General features: G+C 35.9%; 1 protein-coding gene across 1 annotated transcript in view; it reads left to right on the top strand.

Annotated features, from left to right (window-relative positions):
• The first annotated feature begins 14,671 nt into the window (after nucleotides 1-14,671).
• Nucleotides 14,672-17,614, top strand: part of LOC134680073 (septin-7) — a 49,585-nt gene continuing 46,642 nt past the window's right edge. The window contains exon 1 of the mRNA XM_063539098.1: nucleotides 14,672-15,049. Within this exon, the coding sequence (XP_063395168.1) occupies nucleotides 14,957-15,049 (93 nt within the window). The 5' untranslated portion in view covers nucleotides 14,672-14,956. The remainder of the gene's footprint in view (nucleotides 15,050-17,614) is intronic.

Below are 17,614 nucleotides of genomic sequence, written 5' to 3'. Positions count from 1 at the left end.
TTTCAAAGAGAATGGCATACATTGAAGATAATAATTAAGTTCTATGAAAAATAGGAAGTCTAATTATGTCCTAATTTTTAAAATTTATTGATTAAAAGGGTCACCATTTCAGGAGTACAATCTATGTTTTAATTATTTGCTTGTGTTACAGGTCCCAGCCAGTATAAATAGATATATTGTTGCCTCGTAATCATAATAAAACCATTAATGATTAGTTTGGCGCGAGGCAGATCTGTGTAAAATTGTCCACAAATAGAAAAAAATCTTGTTTTGCTTCTTTTTCGTTTACTCAGCATATATTATCTTGTATCCATTAAAATCAGCTACATATTACTAAACTATGGCTGCTGTGGAGACGACTCAATGTAGTAATTCCAACACAATTTTTTAGAAATGAAGTATTGGCTGGTGTTGGATTGGACTCATTACTAACATAATGTGACCACTACATTTTCGTATACATGTTTTGTATAGATGTGACAAGAATTAATCATATTCCATCATTATGCTACTACATTATGCTGTATGGTACCAAGAAATTCTACTGCGCTTAGGTGGAGGTGGTGCTTCTGTGATTAGGTACGAAGGATTCTACTGTCATGTCCGTTTAAAGAATCAACTTCATCTTTTACAACATTGCTAGATGTTCATGTAGCTCCCCAGAACCCCATTGCGCCAAGAAGCCATTCATTCATTATGTAAGACCATTTTTGCCAGTTTTTGATCCCCTCACCACTGTGTATGAAAGCTTAAGAATGGGCTGAGCCCCTCCCTTCATTTAAAATTTATTTTGTATAAATCTAAAAGAAAACATGAATACACATACACACTTGGTTTGTTTATTTTATTTAACTTGCCCTGTTAGAGACTGTTCAGAAAGAGAAGAGTCGTGGAATGTATGGGGCCTAATATATTCCATGACTCTTCTCTTTCAGAACATACTCTAAGGTTGCCTCCAGAATCTCGCGAACTAAATTGACAGGTCAATGTGCACAAATGATACCACAGTTTGGCCAGTGCTGTTCATATCGATATTTTCAAAAAAGTTTGAAATAGAGAATATCGCGAGAATTCACCGCTAGGGGCGCTACTTAACTGCTGCGCGGTCAGTTAAAATGTATCTTTAAGTTATTTTACAAATGTTACTTGGTATTTCGAAAATTGTGCAATTTTATAGTAAGTAATAGAGACAAGGATATTGATAAAAAATATTGTAAATATTTTATAGAGAAATATGTCAGTTTCGCATCCGCACCTCCTGATTTGATCGGTAACGTCACATCACGACCTTACAATCGAATCAACCACTTTTCTCGTCATATTCATATAAATCGAAATCGGTTGTGACCCCTTTATAATTATGACTTGGGTAGTGAGTGCGATAACTTACTACTTATCGATATCATTTTATCGACATATACCCGTGACTATTTTTTCTTTGCTATTCCTGGTATCATTTTATTTGTCAAACTTATGTCAATTTAGTTCGCGAGTTTCTGGAGGCAACTGTAGTATGTATATTAGTTGCTCAGTTAGTATGGGTCAAATCTTGGAAGTTAAAATTTGACCTAGGTATTTACCGATTTCCGATTGAGCGGATTTTTTTTAATACAATATTATATGTAAATCAGGTGACAATGCAACATTATGATCCCATGGAGCTGATCTGATGATTGAAACAGGAGGTGGCCATAGAAACTTCGTGATAAAACAACGGAAACTGTGTTTGGGGTTGTTGGAATTGTCTCGATTATTAGTTGCCTGTGGAAAGAAAAATCAGCCATTAAAACTTGTACCGAAAATTACATTTTTGCCTAAAACTTAATCATAACTTTCCGCGTTTTTGTGATCTTACGTAAGAGAAGAAGAGACTCTTGTAAGAAAAAATAAGATACAGTCATACAGTTGACCTCTCTCCCCCCCTAAATCGTCTTACGTAATAAATGAATAGCGCCCAACTTACTGTTACTAAAAGTAAATGCGTATCGCAGAGCCATACCTCTCACCTCGCCTTTGTCTGAACCCTGCGGTGGCATTGTTTCGTGTTCGGAGCGTGACCTCATCCCGGTGCGCCCTGGCGTGACCTTCCTACTGTAATCGACACCCCTTCTCATGGTTATGTGTCTCTTGTCAACACTGAAAAAACAGAGGTGATGACAGCTGTTAGAAAGTTAGATTTTACTTACTTGTTTTTTTAGGTGGGATGCTCGCTTCGGTAACGTTAAGTGTCATTTCATTAAAGTTGCCACGACAATGCTATTATAGTCGGAGTAACGCACCTCTAAGTTATGCTATGAATTGTCCAAAAATCTATTCTCACTATACGTTGATCTGCCTGTACCGCCTAATACCGCTCGCGAAATGGTTTTCTTTCCGCATTAAGAACTTTTCAAAATTTTGTCTACTTAATTTATAATTAAAATTGTAACTTTTATTCCATTCATATCAGACGTGTGCGTGTGTCTTTACACTTATTAAATATCTTAGATTACTAGCTGAGCTCATAATTCGGGTTAATTCGATGTGTAAATATTGATTGGAGCAGGAAAATTTAATAGAACATAAGCATATATTTTAAATAGTTTTAATATCTATTAATTTCTTGCATTTTATACTACCGACAGTTATGAATAGAGTACTTATTCACTATGCAGTTGTTAAAAAATTCATCGTAATCATCCAATGCGATGTTTTATTTTTAACTGTTTCTTACATTTTATCGTAACAGTGTTGAAGATGTTATTGGGCCAAAGCTCTCATTAAAGTAATTGATCGTTTAAGATTGCAAAGACATCATTTCAAAATTGCATCAACTGACATATAGAAATTGCATTGGAATCGTATGATTTCTGCGTCCCGTTTTCGCTCTCCAGGCAGCCACGATGTGAGAGCGTTTGAATTATGTTATAAATTTTATTATTTTCGTATTAGAATTTAAGTACATTTATTATGGAGCGAGTAGACTAGATATTCAATGTGTATTCATGACTTGAGTGCGGTCTAACCTCGTTTAAAATTGCGTCGCAAATTAAAATGTGCGCTTACTTATTGCAATACTATAATTATTATTACGCTGCACAAACTTCTTCAATGATAAATATTAACTGTGTAGTACGCGCTTATCATTCAACCTATTCCACATGAAAGTTACAGAGGTAAAACCAAAATTAAAAATATGTATGATTTATGAACGCAACTCCAACGCTGAACGGTTCCCGCGCCGTCATCTGTCACGCTCACGTCATTGTGTTTATTCATGTCAACCTAAACCATTAGAGCTTGATAAAATATAACATTTTTATCAGAAAATAATAGTAAATACATAATTAATATGTGAAAAAATTAAATATTAGTGTACGACAGTCCGACCAATTACAAAATTGGAAGAAAATACAAGAAGATTGAAGAAGGAAATGCTACTTTCGCGATCAAGGTCAAAGGCGGCGTCGTTTCGTGGATAGCATGGATAGCCATCCATGCCCGGATATCAAAATAAGAATCTAGCAGGCCATGGACGTACCCACTTTTTATTTTAGGTCTGCATTATCATCTCCATCTCAGCCAGCGGCGTAGAGAAAAAAGCGATTTTTCGCGTGGCGTATAAAAGCAATCTATGCCCTCCTCGCTCGCCAGCGACCGAATGTTTAATACATATCTAAAATTCCGAAAGGGAAAGAAAAAGGTAAGAAATATAGTGGAGAAATATCAAGTGCTTATTTGTTCATGATTTTCGACTATTCTAGCTAGGTGCATCTGTCTGCTAACTGCACATGGTGGTTGTGCCATGCACTAAGCATTCTGGGCCATTATACTAGGTGCGTCTGTCTGCTAACTGCACATGGTGACTGAGCTGTGCACTGCATTCTGGAGCACTATGCTAGGTGCATCTGTCTGCTAACTGCACAAGGTGGTTGTGCCAATTGTGCCATGCACTGTGCATTCTGGGCCACTATACTAGGTGTGCCTGTCTGCTAACTGCACATGGTGACTGAGCTGTGCACTGCATTTTGGAGCACTAATTTAGGTGCATCTGTTTGCAAAATGGCTATGCTAAGTTTTTGGAGTACTAACCTAGGTATCTCTGATGATATTTGCACTCGGCAAATCATTCACATACTAATATTAGGTGCGTTCACTGCCAGTATCCTTGGGACATTGTGGTGTTGTCATATTCCTTACTAACAGCACTGAGATATTGCTCATGTCCTACCTGCCAATGGCAGTGGACTTAAGGCCACAAGTCTTGCTAGAACTGGGTTTTGTGGCGTGTTAGACTAGACACAGCTCTTAACCCCATGAGTTAATCAATGTGGTATGCCAAATAGGCCATCTCTTCATATATACTCATCCTCAAGTAGGTGAATTAAAACATCTATTCTTATTTCAGCAAGCAAAGAATTAAGCGAGTAAATCTTGACATTGTGGGACGGAGGCACCAGAAATTTGGATATGGAAAAATCCTAATAGGACAACCTCGTTGTTTGTTTTCAGATGTATAATTAAAAACATTACAAAACCAGTATGACCCAAACAAGATTATGCAAAATAATCTGCGCTGTAAAATTTTATTGGTGCTCTGAAGATGAACCCAGCAACTTAAACTGCCGCTGGTGAGATTCTTGTCAGTAAGGAACAAGGCTAAGTATTGAAATGAAACAAAATAAAGTTTCCTGGTTGCTAACTGTAATGATTTAGCTCTCAATCAATTTTGTGCTGTAACCGGCTATGACAACCTGGTGTCGCTTTTAAGTGACTGACTTTATTTTGAGTGATGATCATCACTGAGAATCTTTGCTAAGGCAGCAGTCCTTTAAATACTAAAGCACAATAAATGGCATTAGAGATTCTTTAAAAACATGCTGTCAACAAGTGATATAAGAATATCTAGCAGAAAAACTAATGGCTTACGGCCCGATACTTCAACTTCAAGGCCTTAATTTTATCAATCATATTTTTCAATGTATGTTTTTGCTGCTACTTGTATTTGTTTCATATAATTAAGTATTAATTTAACATTACAACAGACAAAAACCCTGGTCAAAAAGCAGCACTTTCTTCTCTGCAGTCATAATGTGGTCGCACTCAAGTGACATTACAACAGCCTGTGTCCATTTAGAACAAATTCTCATAAGCTGTGGTTTATTTAAATACACTTATTTAATTGCAGTGACATCATATTTACAAGGATTTCGTCATACAAAATTCAATTTTTTGTCTGTGCCAATACCTACAGGTATCCCGAAATATGATCACTTCTGTGAAATTGATAGTCAAATACTAGAAAACTAGGTGACTGTGATATATAATGTGTGTATATGCCTATGATGTTCTTATATAATAATGTAGGTAAACTTTATACAGTTTAATATTGACTTAAATATTTAAGTCAATTTAAATATTTATTTATTACCTATATATTTAAGACAAGTAAATTTATTGCAACTAACCAATTTAAGTCAACAGGGAATTGGAACTGTTATGAAACTAATGAAGTAATGACATAAGTCCATTTATTAGACTAGGTGTCTATATGTGTCAGACCTTCCATGAAGTGTCTAAGATCTAGAGGTCACACAATGAGCAATTGTTTAGATTATATATCAATTGTTGAAGCTCATTTTTAAATGTTTTTATACTATGTAGGTGCATACCTATACAAGATACACTTAATTAGTCTTGATACCATTACCTATATGGAGCTATAATCAAATGAAACTAGCTCCTTAGTACTTACCTTAGAGAGCTGGGTAATACTAGAATTATTTCTTTAGCCGATAGGAAAAAATACAAACTTAAATAAAACAGAACAAGTCCTTTACATATTGGTCTCATTGTCATTATTTTTAATGAACTTTGCTCATATAAATGGGTTGTTTGTACCGATACCTATAAGTTTGGCTAATGAATATGGTTATGTGTGTATTTAAAGAGCTGAAAAGATAAAAGTACTTACTTACCTATACTGAATTTCGTATATTTTAAAGAAATACAATTCCAATATATCACCTAGTGTGACATAATTTGGTGGCTAATTAAAATAAAGGGTTATAAATATATATTTTTTGCAGAATGTTAATCACTTTCAGTAATACTTACACCCGTGTGGAAATTATGAAATGAGCCTAATAGAATGCATTACATTAATTTTGTTCAGCCTATGGTGGTCTTGTTTATGTTTGAAGACCCTCATTTCCGGTTTACCAGACTGAGATACATCTGAGAGAAGACAACACAGCTATCGCAATTACATTTCATACATAGTTTATTTACAAACTGGTGAAATGAAATACAGTATTTTTATGTCTAGGAACATTAGGCAGTGGTGTGAAAAGAAACATTACAATATTTTACTTAAATGATATATGTGCTGTGTCATAAGCTGATTGAATGAAAATAGTGTAAGATTTCAGATTTAACCCAAATTAAATTTGAAATTTCTTACAACATTTTAGAAATCTATATAGTACCTACCGAGTTATTGGTTATTATACAAATATCCTGGTGAAGTAACCCAGATGTTTTTTCTACATAAGTAGATGCTTTTGCAAAAAATATTTTATCTATGTTTTCCTTCCAATTGAAACGAAATCTAAGGTCTTAAAGTTTTAGGAAAAGTAGAAAGCATCAAGGCACGGTCATTGGAATTGCCCAGTTTACAAAATATTTATACGTATATGTACATATAATTGTATAGATTTGCGCCCCAGCTCTCATTTATGAAAACATATTTTATTAACTGGTTTCAAGTTTCAACAGCGTATTATCCTGGTTACCCCAGTGTTATCCAGGAAGTGCCATCAGCCATCACTGAAGGAGAAGAGGAAGGGGAGAAAGGAGTACAGTGCGGTGTAATCCCTTGCGCCCAACACCGTCAAGCACACACACATACACACACTTGAAATACTAGTGTATGTTATGTAAAAATAATTACATTCATTATTTTATGGCATCTGTTCCAGAAGTGCTTGCCGTTTTAATAGCATTACTTATGTAATGAGGGAGCTAGGTATAGATGTGTAAATCATTGTAAATCTGCTCGTGTGCTTTTATTGGGGAATAAGCTCTCCTCAAAATGACAGAATTGAACATTTATTAGCTGTTGTGATTGTGCACAACGTGCAAACCCTGTCCTTGATAAAATATCAAACTTTACTGTTATTCTGATTGATAAATTTCAGCAACCCTTGCTATCCATAGTATTATTTTTTTTCAGGGAAAGCACTAATTTTAAATTGGATGAGGTGTAAAACATTGATTACCTGTACCTATATAAATAACAAACAATAATATTCGTGATGGTAGTTATTAACTTGTTAGTGATTATTTATTGCCCTCAAAATCATGAAAAAATCACTTCCCTAATGATTTGTAGAGGGACTAAGTCAACTCTTAAAGACTTGTATTGATCAGTATAATTTTATTTCAACCACCTATTTAGCCTGTTTTGTGTTGGTGTCAACTGTAAATCGTTTAGGAGTTAATATTGGTGGAAGAAAAACATCAAGGTGGAATGATTCTTATAATGATTTTCTCAATTTCATAGTCATGGTTCTATCCAATAATTTTAGTAAATCCTTACTATGATAAATGAGAAAATAAGTGTTACTAAAAGTTGTAACCTGCAACACACTGTCAAGAGTTGCTTGTAGTTGTTGTATTCGTTAATAATTGCATCTCATGCTATCCTTTGATTTCTTTGATATTCCTATAATAATTAAGTTTATATGTGGTATTTGGTGGTATAAATGAAATACACCTATTAATAAGGATTAAATTATTTTTGTTTCAACTATCTAACTATACTGACGATAGACAGTTGATGAAATGATATCACTAGATCTCTAAATAATGTTATAAACTAAATATACATATATTTTGAAAATAGTTAAGATAAGTAACTAAAAAGGTACCTAATTTAAAATGAAATCATAATCATTGTTAATCAATGATTTCATTGTTGCAATACAAAGCCAAAACAAACTTTGAATAAGTACTTATCTCTAAACATCTACACAGTTAATATTTATCATTGAAGAAGTTTGTGCAGCGTAATAATAATTGGAAATTAAACGAACTTACCTGTAAGTGAAGTTCTATTTCAATTATATTAGCTGCACAAACTTCGAAATGATAACCCATCCCACCCAGTACCCACGTTGTCCTGAGACAACCAGGGATTCGTGTACCTATAATCCCTGTCAAAGTTATGATAATATTGGCTTTGCTGAATTGGAGGCCAAGTTGTTCCATCTATTGGCATATTCACTGCCAGCGTGAGCTACAAGTATAGCGGATACCATATGTTTTTTCCGCTTTGTAGCGATAAGTACCTAAGAATAGAGAACTCTAGCGGGCTACTGGCAGTGAAAGTGTTATGTCTTGGCTTGTTACTCTAAACTAAATGACGTGAGCGTGACAGATGACGGCGCGGGAACCGTTCAGCGTTGGAGTTGCGTTCATAAATCATACATATTTTTAATTTTGGTTTTACCTCTGTAACTTTCATGTGGAATAGGTTGAATGATAAGCGCGTACTACACAGTTAATATTTATCATTTCGAAGTTTGTGCAGCTAATATAATTGAAATAGAACTTCACTTACAGGTAAGTTCGTTTAATTTCCAATTAAAATTACACAGTTTTGCACTGACGTCTGTCCTCCATTATATCTATTCTTAAACTTTTAGTAACTATATATATGTACCTACATATATGAAGTTATAAAAACCGGGTAAGTGCGAGTCGGACTCACGCACGAAGGGTTCCGTACCATAATGCAAAAAAAAAGGTCACCCATCCAAGTTCTGACCCCGCCCGACGTTGCTTAACTTCGGTCAAAAATCACGTTTGTTGTATGGGAGCCCCACTTAAATCTTTATCTTATTCTGTTTTTAGTATTTGTTGTTATAGCGGCAACAGAAATACATCATCTGTGAAAATTTCAACTGTAGCTATCACGGTTCGTGAGATACAGCCTGGTGACAGACGGACGGACAGCAGAGTCTTAGTAATAGGGTCCCGTTTTACCCTTTGGGTACGGAACCCTAATTATGTCCTTAGAAGTTCCGAACAAGTAAAAAAATTCAGCATACCATATTGTAGGTATCATATTTCAGGATTAAAAAAAAAACGAAATATGTAGTATACTTTTAAACGTTGAATGTGGTTGTAATCTTTAAAAAGTTGCCCGTTTAAAAAAAATGCTTTTAGATAATCCAAGTGGTAACTAAGCCAAATGTAAGGTAATCGATAAATAATGACATGTGAAATTATGGAGTACATAATTTAGTCACATAAAGAGGCTCCTCAAAAAATGCTCACGTCATGAAACTGAGAAAGATTAGGAGGCGTCCCATAACCCGGTAGCGCGATACGTACGGGCATATATTAATTGTGACGTTCCACGGTAAAAGGTACCTTATGGCGGCTGGCACTTACGTCACATAGCGCCGCAATAATATTGGAGCGGCGTTAATAATAGCGTAAGCGCCAACCGCCATAAGGTACCTTTACCCGTGGGACGTCACAATTGATTAGCAGGTACCAGTACAATTTGCATTTGTGGCCACTTCTCCCTATAAACGTAATCTAGTGTTTCCTACCTAAACGGATTTGGAAAATATTTTTCGTTTGTTTTCTACCATCAACATTTTAATTAATTACATCTAACCACACCACCACTACACACACACACCAAACCAAATACAATGAAAATTGGCTAGTTACTCTACTTAAGTTTATAACGTTAAGTTCACACTCTCGGCAATTCTATTCCACAAATATATAAAAAGTTAGGGACATAGATAGCGAAAATCCTTATAACGAACGAATTCGTCGAATATTGAAGGCGAAATCCGGGGAAACGAAAGGTTATTGAAATCGGTAATCGGTCCACGGCTTTTATCTATTTCATCCTCAGTATGTTCACTCCGCATGTAGTTTTCCTACAAGGGTAGTGAGTGAAAAAACCCTCGTATTTAGTTTCCAGAAGTGAATGTCATATACTAGCTTTATCTCCTACACGTTATTTATCTCAACATACATTTACTTTTAACGCTACCCTAAATACTAATCAGCATACAACCTGAAACCATCTCTCTCGTTACTCAGTAAGTGTCCGAGATGGCTGACCTTAAGCCAGCACCGGCCACTCCGCCGGAATCTGCGGAGTTGCGAATTCTCAGCATGCACCATTCCCACAAATAGCATGTATTGTTGTGCCGTGCGTGGCGTTTACTTACGTTGCACCTCGTTCGCGGCTCAGTCGCGTACGCGCGCCGGCTCTCTCCGTCGAGATTCACGAGATCAACAAATCTTAAACCAAGTTCAACGGTCTAAACCTACCCTAACAGTCTAACTCGGCCACTGTCAATATTTGTGAGTGACGACATGTTTATTGACAGATATATTGATCGCCTCAAAACATGCTCAACTGTGGCACTTGTGTTTTGATTTCAACGGCTGTGCTCTGACGTTTAGTTTGTTTATGGATATTATGTGTCTTTAGTTCTTTGATCTGAGCTTTACGCGGACAACATAAAAGGATATAATGGAGGCTATGGATACATCTTCTCTTACATGTAAGGTTTATGTTTATATTTTTATATTCTATATTGCGTATTGTTTAAAATAAAACAGACAATGCTCATAATATAAATAACAGGGTATTAACATAATTTTATATGTTTGCTCTTGTGATTTGATAATTTCAAAATTTAGTTACTCTCAAGTCAAGCACCCCAATTGAATTGGTCTGTCATCATCATCGTTTAATAAATTTCCCCATGAGTGCTTGTATTGTAAGATGACTGTACAATACCTAATCTGCTGTCATTATGTCTACGTATACAGGGTGGAAAGGCACGACGATCCTTCCCGGAAGTATTAGGTCGTGTAAGTGATACAGAGACGATTGGTAATGGTAAGAATCGTTAATTGAGTAAAAAATAAAAATAGCAAAAATACTACTTTTTAACTGTGGTGATAACCCTATAGCATGTGCACATCACGGCTATAGATTAAGGATCTGCGTCGGGAAAGCTCGGGACTTTACACTTTTTTTTCGATCGTTGACAGTATCGCAATGATGTATGAATGACGCATAAATCAAATGCATGCAAAAATATTACAAACGATTTTATTACTTTTTTAGATAATTACTTTTTGCCAATATTTAACACTATCTTCTCTTCACATACGGTGTTCAAATGTACCTCCGTGTCTTAAAACGCCGCCGCAGCCCGTGCCCGAGTATGTCAATGCACATGCGAATTGCGATAGTGTATGCTCGTCATTTTTCCTCCGCAGATTGTCCTCCGCAGAAAGCACCAATTAGCCTTTGTCTCATTTCGTCCGCAGTTTCACATTCCGTTTGGTACACCATATCTTTTACACAGCCCTACAAAGTTAAATAGCCACGAGCATCTAACAACGGCATTTTTATTTGAAGAATCAAAGAGCATATAATCACTACGTTCTATTGAAGAATATGACATTAAATAAGTAAAGTTCAATGAAAATTTAATTTTTAAATATCAGACGTCTTGTCTATTTCCTACCGCGCAAGAAGGTTTGTTAGTAGTTAGGTATTTAAGAAGTATTTATTCTTGACTTATTCTTAGTATTTCATTTTTGCAAGTTCATTTGGTGCAACTAACACAACCTACTTGTAATTTTTTATTATTTTACATAGTTTCCAATTATTCGAAAATAATTTTGTGAAACGTGTTAAGAAACTAAAAACTTTTTATCAGTCAAGAAAACCAGAGATATTTATAAGACGATTGCGTACTTTTGTCAATGTCACCATTTGAACTGTCGTTGTAAACAATGTTGTGGTTAGTATTATTAATATTAAGGAATAACATAACTACTTCATTCAAGTATTGTACAAGTGGAACCACTAAGAAAGCGAAAATCCTGCAACGATTCTTACCGTGTTGTAAGCAGACCTAAAAATGGTTAGATGGCAACAAATTAGCATAACTTCCTGTCGTATACTGATTGTTTACAAGTAAGTTCATTGACCCTGTCACCTGTTAGGGTTAGAACAAAGTAGTTTATTGCATGGATGTTGAAAAGGCCATAATTTAGAAATGGTTTCCCATATTAACATAGTTTCTATGGAGAAACTATAGAGCATAGGCTAAACTATCTCCCATTTCCTGAAAGGATCGTCGTGCCTTTCCACCCTGTATAACTATTGTATTTGCCGATTCTGTCCTTTAATTCTGTTTTGCCACCTTGTAGAAATCTGTAGTTAATACGCAGATAATGTTATATTAACCTTTGTACTGTGTTTAGTACTTACATAATATGTCAGTCGTTTATTGACCTCGCTGATTTTGTAACTAATAAACTTTGGGAATAACTAAATGATCTGACTATTAATATTGAACAGTAATACATTTCTCCAGGCGTGAATATTTTTATTACCTTGTTAAATGGTACTTACACTCTCTTCCGAAATTTGTATAGTGACGGAAGTGTCTTATGAATATAAAATATAATACTCCAATTTTTAGGTTACATATATCTGTAAGATATACAAACGAAAATAAATTCTTGTCTCTCAATATTTGAGTCTCTTTTCCTTTGATTCATTTGGGCGCATATATGGGTTACTTCCAACCGTAGTCGACAATTGTTTAGTCCGTCGTCCATCGTCAATTGTTTATATTTTCGTTATTTATAGAAAAATAAAACAATTGCGATTGAAACAATGGTAGCATATATAGATGTACTGACATTGGTCTCATTTCCAACAGTCGTCCCACTAGAGGATAACGATTCTTCATTTCACATTCTATTTTTGCAATTGTTTCGTATGAATTTACATGGATGTTAGGCATTTGTTAGAACCAGATACTGAGGATGGAGATTTATGTTGCTGTATACGTAAGATGTCGTGAAATATTGTTTGTATTTTAAGTTCAATAGAGTTAGACCAAGACAAGTCTGCAACGATTTAGATAGACGAGTGTTATTTTAAAGGTATTTTTTATGAAACTATGACTTATAAATAACACTTGCACTGCATATGCTATCAAAATCGTTGCAGACTTTTCTTGGTCTAACTGTAGTTACGAAGAATAGCAAATAATGTTTAATTTTTTCTGTTTCATGTGCCACATGTTCATCAACTACAAATTTAGCGGTGAGTACATACCTTTCTTTATTCATTATATTAAATTAGTTTCCTCCTATTATCTTGCATACGTGAGTTAAGAAGGCACAGAGGGTAAGTATGTCCAAAAGTTACTAGACCATTGGTTACGTCCAATATTAAAGTTTAAAGTAAGGTGTTACTTAAAAAATAATGTTTAAATAATCAGCAGATTCAGCACGGCGCAGACTTCCTCTTAACCACGAGAGTGTTTAGGCTATAGTCCCCATACCACAAAACAGATAAGTACAGAAGTCAATCACATGTATGTACTTTACTTTTCATACCTACGCTCGGCAGTCGCTCTAGGATTGCGAACTATGTATGTAGGTATGGCTTATGCACAAAAAACTATCGTGGTAGTGGCACTCGTATCTATCGTATCGTATCTCGTATCTAGTTGTTTGATTTATTGTTGAGGAAGAATGGAAATATAAATTAATAATAACATTAATAACTCAAATATAGGTATTTTAATTTTAATGTCATTATTATATTATAAAATTTATAAATTTGTCAGAGAAAATATCTTGCGATGATTTCGAGATTGGCGAAATGCACGATTTCTATATTTTAAAGTGTAATAAATTCGCATTCGCATGTACAATGTAATAAATTCGCACTCCCATTCTCTCTGAAGCCACTGGTAGCTTAAAAAATACAATTCACCATTAAATGTTGAATTTAAACAACCGTCCACTGTACGGTTATAATAACTTTTTTTTTGTTTCTCCATTTTTGCACAATAAAGTTCACAGACGCGTGTCTCAAGCTGATGGCACTCGCGCTCGCAGTGGTCCCAACCGGTCCGAGATATCGTATCCGTGAGCAGTGTCTATGTGTGCGTTGCCCGAGCGCGCTTTGTATGTAGATTGATTTCTATACCTATCTATTTTGTGCCCATACTTTATATTATCAATGCCCCGAAGATACACTATAAATAAACAAATTATTTACATTCGAAATGCGTTGGCAATATGAAGTGAAGCATATTTTATCACTAGAAATTATTGGGTCATACGAACCGTTTGTTCATGCGGCACGTATGTTGGGTGTCATTTGAATTACGAGCAGGAATTCGCGACCGCTATTCGGCCCTCGGGCGCCGAGGTTGGCCCAGCAGGCGTGTGACACCGATATCGCACGTCCCTATGGTCATCCAGTCATCCTCGGACCGCTCGCCAATCGTTGCTCATACTCATACGGTGACGATTGCATTCAACGCGTTTGCTATACGTCGCATCGTATGAATCAGTTCACATTTTTTGAACGCCACTCGCTAGTTCAGACGCCATTTTATTAATTAGTTCATTGCTCCAGGTTTGCGCGAGTTCCTTGGTAGCACTATATTTGCCTTCGGATTCCTTTCCATTCCAATGAACCAGTGTGGGACTATTTTTGCGTCCCGTAGATGGTAACATTCTTGGTGCTTTTGTTTCGATAGTTGTTAGTATAGTGCGCGGTTTACTGATACTTCAGAAGCAAATTTAAATTTCCGAATTACCGGATATTCTCGATAAGAATGTTTGTGTGCAGTATACCATAAAAGTTTATCACGGACAGCGAAACTGTAACGTTATTTGTAATCGGTTGATTCACACACTGGTTTCAGTCGGCGCTCCTCCGGATGTGTGATTTGTCGACATAAAACGAGCTATCGGGCTTGCGAGTGCGAACACCAGTAATTATTAGAACATGTTTCCTCCTTAACCGCCACCGGTGTTGTAACAATTAGTACTCAGTGACGTGTGAATTCTAACAGTTCAGTGAGAGTGAATATCAGTTAAAACTATGGCCTCAATTTCGGAATCCCCATTGAATAGGCCGAGAAACAGACCTGTCTTGTCTCGGTACAAGCCAAATTCTAATGCTTCTGCAGAACAGGTAAGTTATTATTACATATTGAAAATATTAGGACAATTAATTAGAGGCTCCAAGTGACAAATTAAACATGTCCTAGATGTGAAATTTAAAATATTCATTTACTAAAATTAATTTACAAATCCATGATTCAATTTGACCTGGTTGTATAGCTAGTAGAAATCTTGGCAGTCCATCATACTCGTACAAGGCTCGGCCATTAGAAACTTGTGGTCATCCTTCCTTTGTGTTACTAGACAAGTGTGTAAACTAATATGTACTCGAAAGTAATGTATTGTCAGTTCGTTTTGTGTGTCTACACTGTCTACCGTGTTTGTTACCAGCAAGTCTGTAATTAACCCATAAATTATTACGTTCCTACAAACGCTAATTTATCCACGGAGTTTAGGACTTTACATATTTAAGTTGTAATGATGATGTACGGAAATGAAATGTATTTGGACTCAACATTCATTATTTGGAACGTTTTCAATGGGCTAATTGTGTTACATTAGATAGAAAGGATTAAGTAACCTATGAGTAACCTACATATTGTAATTTTCCGTGCATGTTACATCTAACTAGGTGTAGGTGTAACAAATGTAGCTTGACCACTTTTCCTGCTATAGTTATTTATTTATAAAGTATTGCGGATAATGCTTCAATATCACATTCTGAGAGACACCTACTATTACAACGTATTAGTATTAGTAGATACTGGTGGATTAATCATTACAATACCTACCTATATTCTTACCAGATAGGATATTATACATGCGTGCGTATAGATAATATCTAGATTCTAGATAGAGAGCTACAGTACCAACTTAGGTTATCATCCAATGGGAAGTCATAACCTAGAAATGGTGTTCATAAATTCCTAATGTGTCATGTTGCTTTAATTTATAATTGTTAGGTAATTATACGTCTGATTGAACCTATCGGAAAAAGTAAGCTTTATTGATGGAACGGAGTGAGGACATGCAAGGGCGTAGATGTTAATTAATTCATGTTTGTGGTTCCCTGCATGAGTGTCCAAATATGCGTTATTTTGACTCCAGTACACATTTGAAAAGGCGTAGAAAAAGCTCAATTAAAGGTTTGAATCGGGTGAGCCTGAGGTTCGTTTGCGGCATCCTAAACTAAGTGGCGATCTCGCTCGGAACGATTTTATAATAATTATTAATTACCTACGTAAAAACACATTGGTTCCGAAATTGCTGGTATTAGTAAACTCTCGTAGGAGTGCATTGATTAATATTGATTACCTTGAGACCTCAAGTCATCCATCACACCCGTTGTAGGTTTTCCATTCATTTGAGCGGCATCATTTTACACCGCCCATAAGTCCGTAGATACAATAAGTATCTGTTGCAAGTGGGATGTGTTCATTATCAGATGTTGCAACGTTGCAATGGGTTGGTTGCGAAATTAGCGTGAGTCCTAATATTCATTATTCTTTCTGTCAGATATGAAAAAAAAAATGTAATTACCGAATGAAACATCCTGAAATACTTGGCAATACTTCGGCAACCTACTTCCCAAAATTGACACAGCACTACTACTAGGTTTTACTCGAAAGCGACTACCTGGCCTTCCAACCCTGAGGGAAAACTAGACCTCTTTGGAATTAGTCAGGTTTACTTATGATGTTTTCCTTTACTGAAAACCGACTAGTAAACATCAAATGCTCCACGGAACCCATAGTAATTTTATCACTTATCACAACTCGGCCGGACCTCTATTAAAAATCTGCCCTGTTTCAAAACAGACTTCCTTTATTTTTAGCAAAACATTTGTTTTTAGATCCTAATTTTTCGACAAGCATCAGGCAAAGATCACTTTTTACGATGGTAACGTTGCCGCAGTCCGTCAAAGGTTAAAAATCTAAATTTCTCTAAAGACTACAGACGAATTGGGGTTGTATGAAGTTGCAGTAGGCTGGTTCGAACCCCGACTACAGCGACCTATTTTAACTTGGGCGAGTGTTCGCTTTGTTATCTTTACTGTTGTGTATGTTTCCGTTTGTTTAAGAAACATTGGCTGTTGGTCTGATCGCACGTGCCTCTTTGGCTAAACTATGCCTCGAGCTCTGACTAATTGTACATTCAGGCTAAGTGATAAATCACGTTTTAATTGTACGTAACCGGCGGCAGTTCTAAGCTCTTAGTTTAGATTGCGCTTGTACTACGGCTAATACACTTTGGCGTACCTATAGTAAAATAAAAATACATATCACTATATCGCACGTAGAAGCAAATCTGAAAAATATCTTTTGTTTGCATTGATTAGATTTCACTTAATCGGTGTTAAAAAATCGGTCATCGGTGTTTTTATGTTACACGTTATGCCTGGACGTAAAAAGTGCTGTGCCTATTTGGGGCTATTCATAAATTACGTCATTTCAAATGGGGGTCTGGACATCGGATGACGGTAGTATGAAGTAGGAGGAAATGGGGTCATTTGAAGCATGATTTTTGGATGATTATAGGGGGGGGGGGGGGGTCAAAAATCGACAAAAATCGATGACGTAATTTATGGACAGCCCCTTTAGCATGTGATAATAAAAATAATCTGCAAGCACGGCAC

Source organism: Cydia fagiglandana, chromosome 3 (assembly GCF_963556715.1).
Source record: "Cydia fagiglandana chromosome 3, ilCydFagi1.1, whole genome shotgun sequence".
NCBI lineage: Eukaryota > Metazoa > Arthropoda > Insecta > Lepidoptera > Tortricidae > Cydia > Cydia fagiglandana.
The sequence above is the reverse complement of the archived record's forward strand: the minus strand, read 5'-3'. Positions and strand labels throughout refer to the sequence as shown.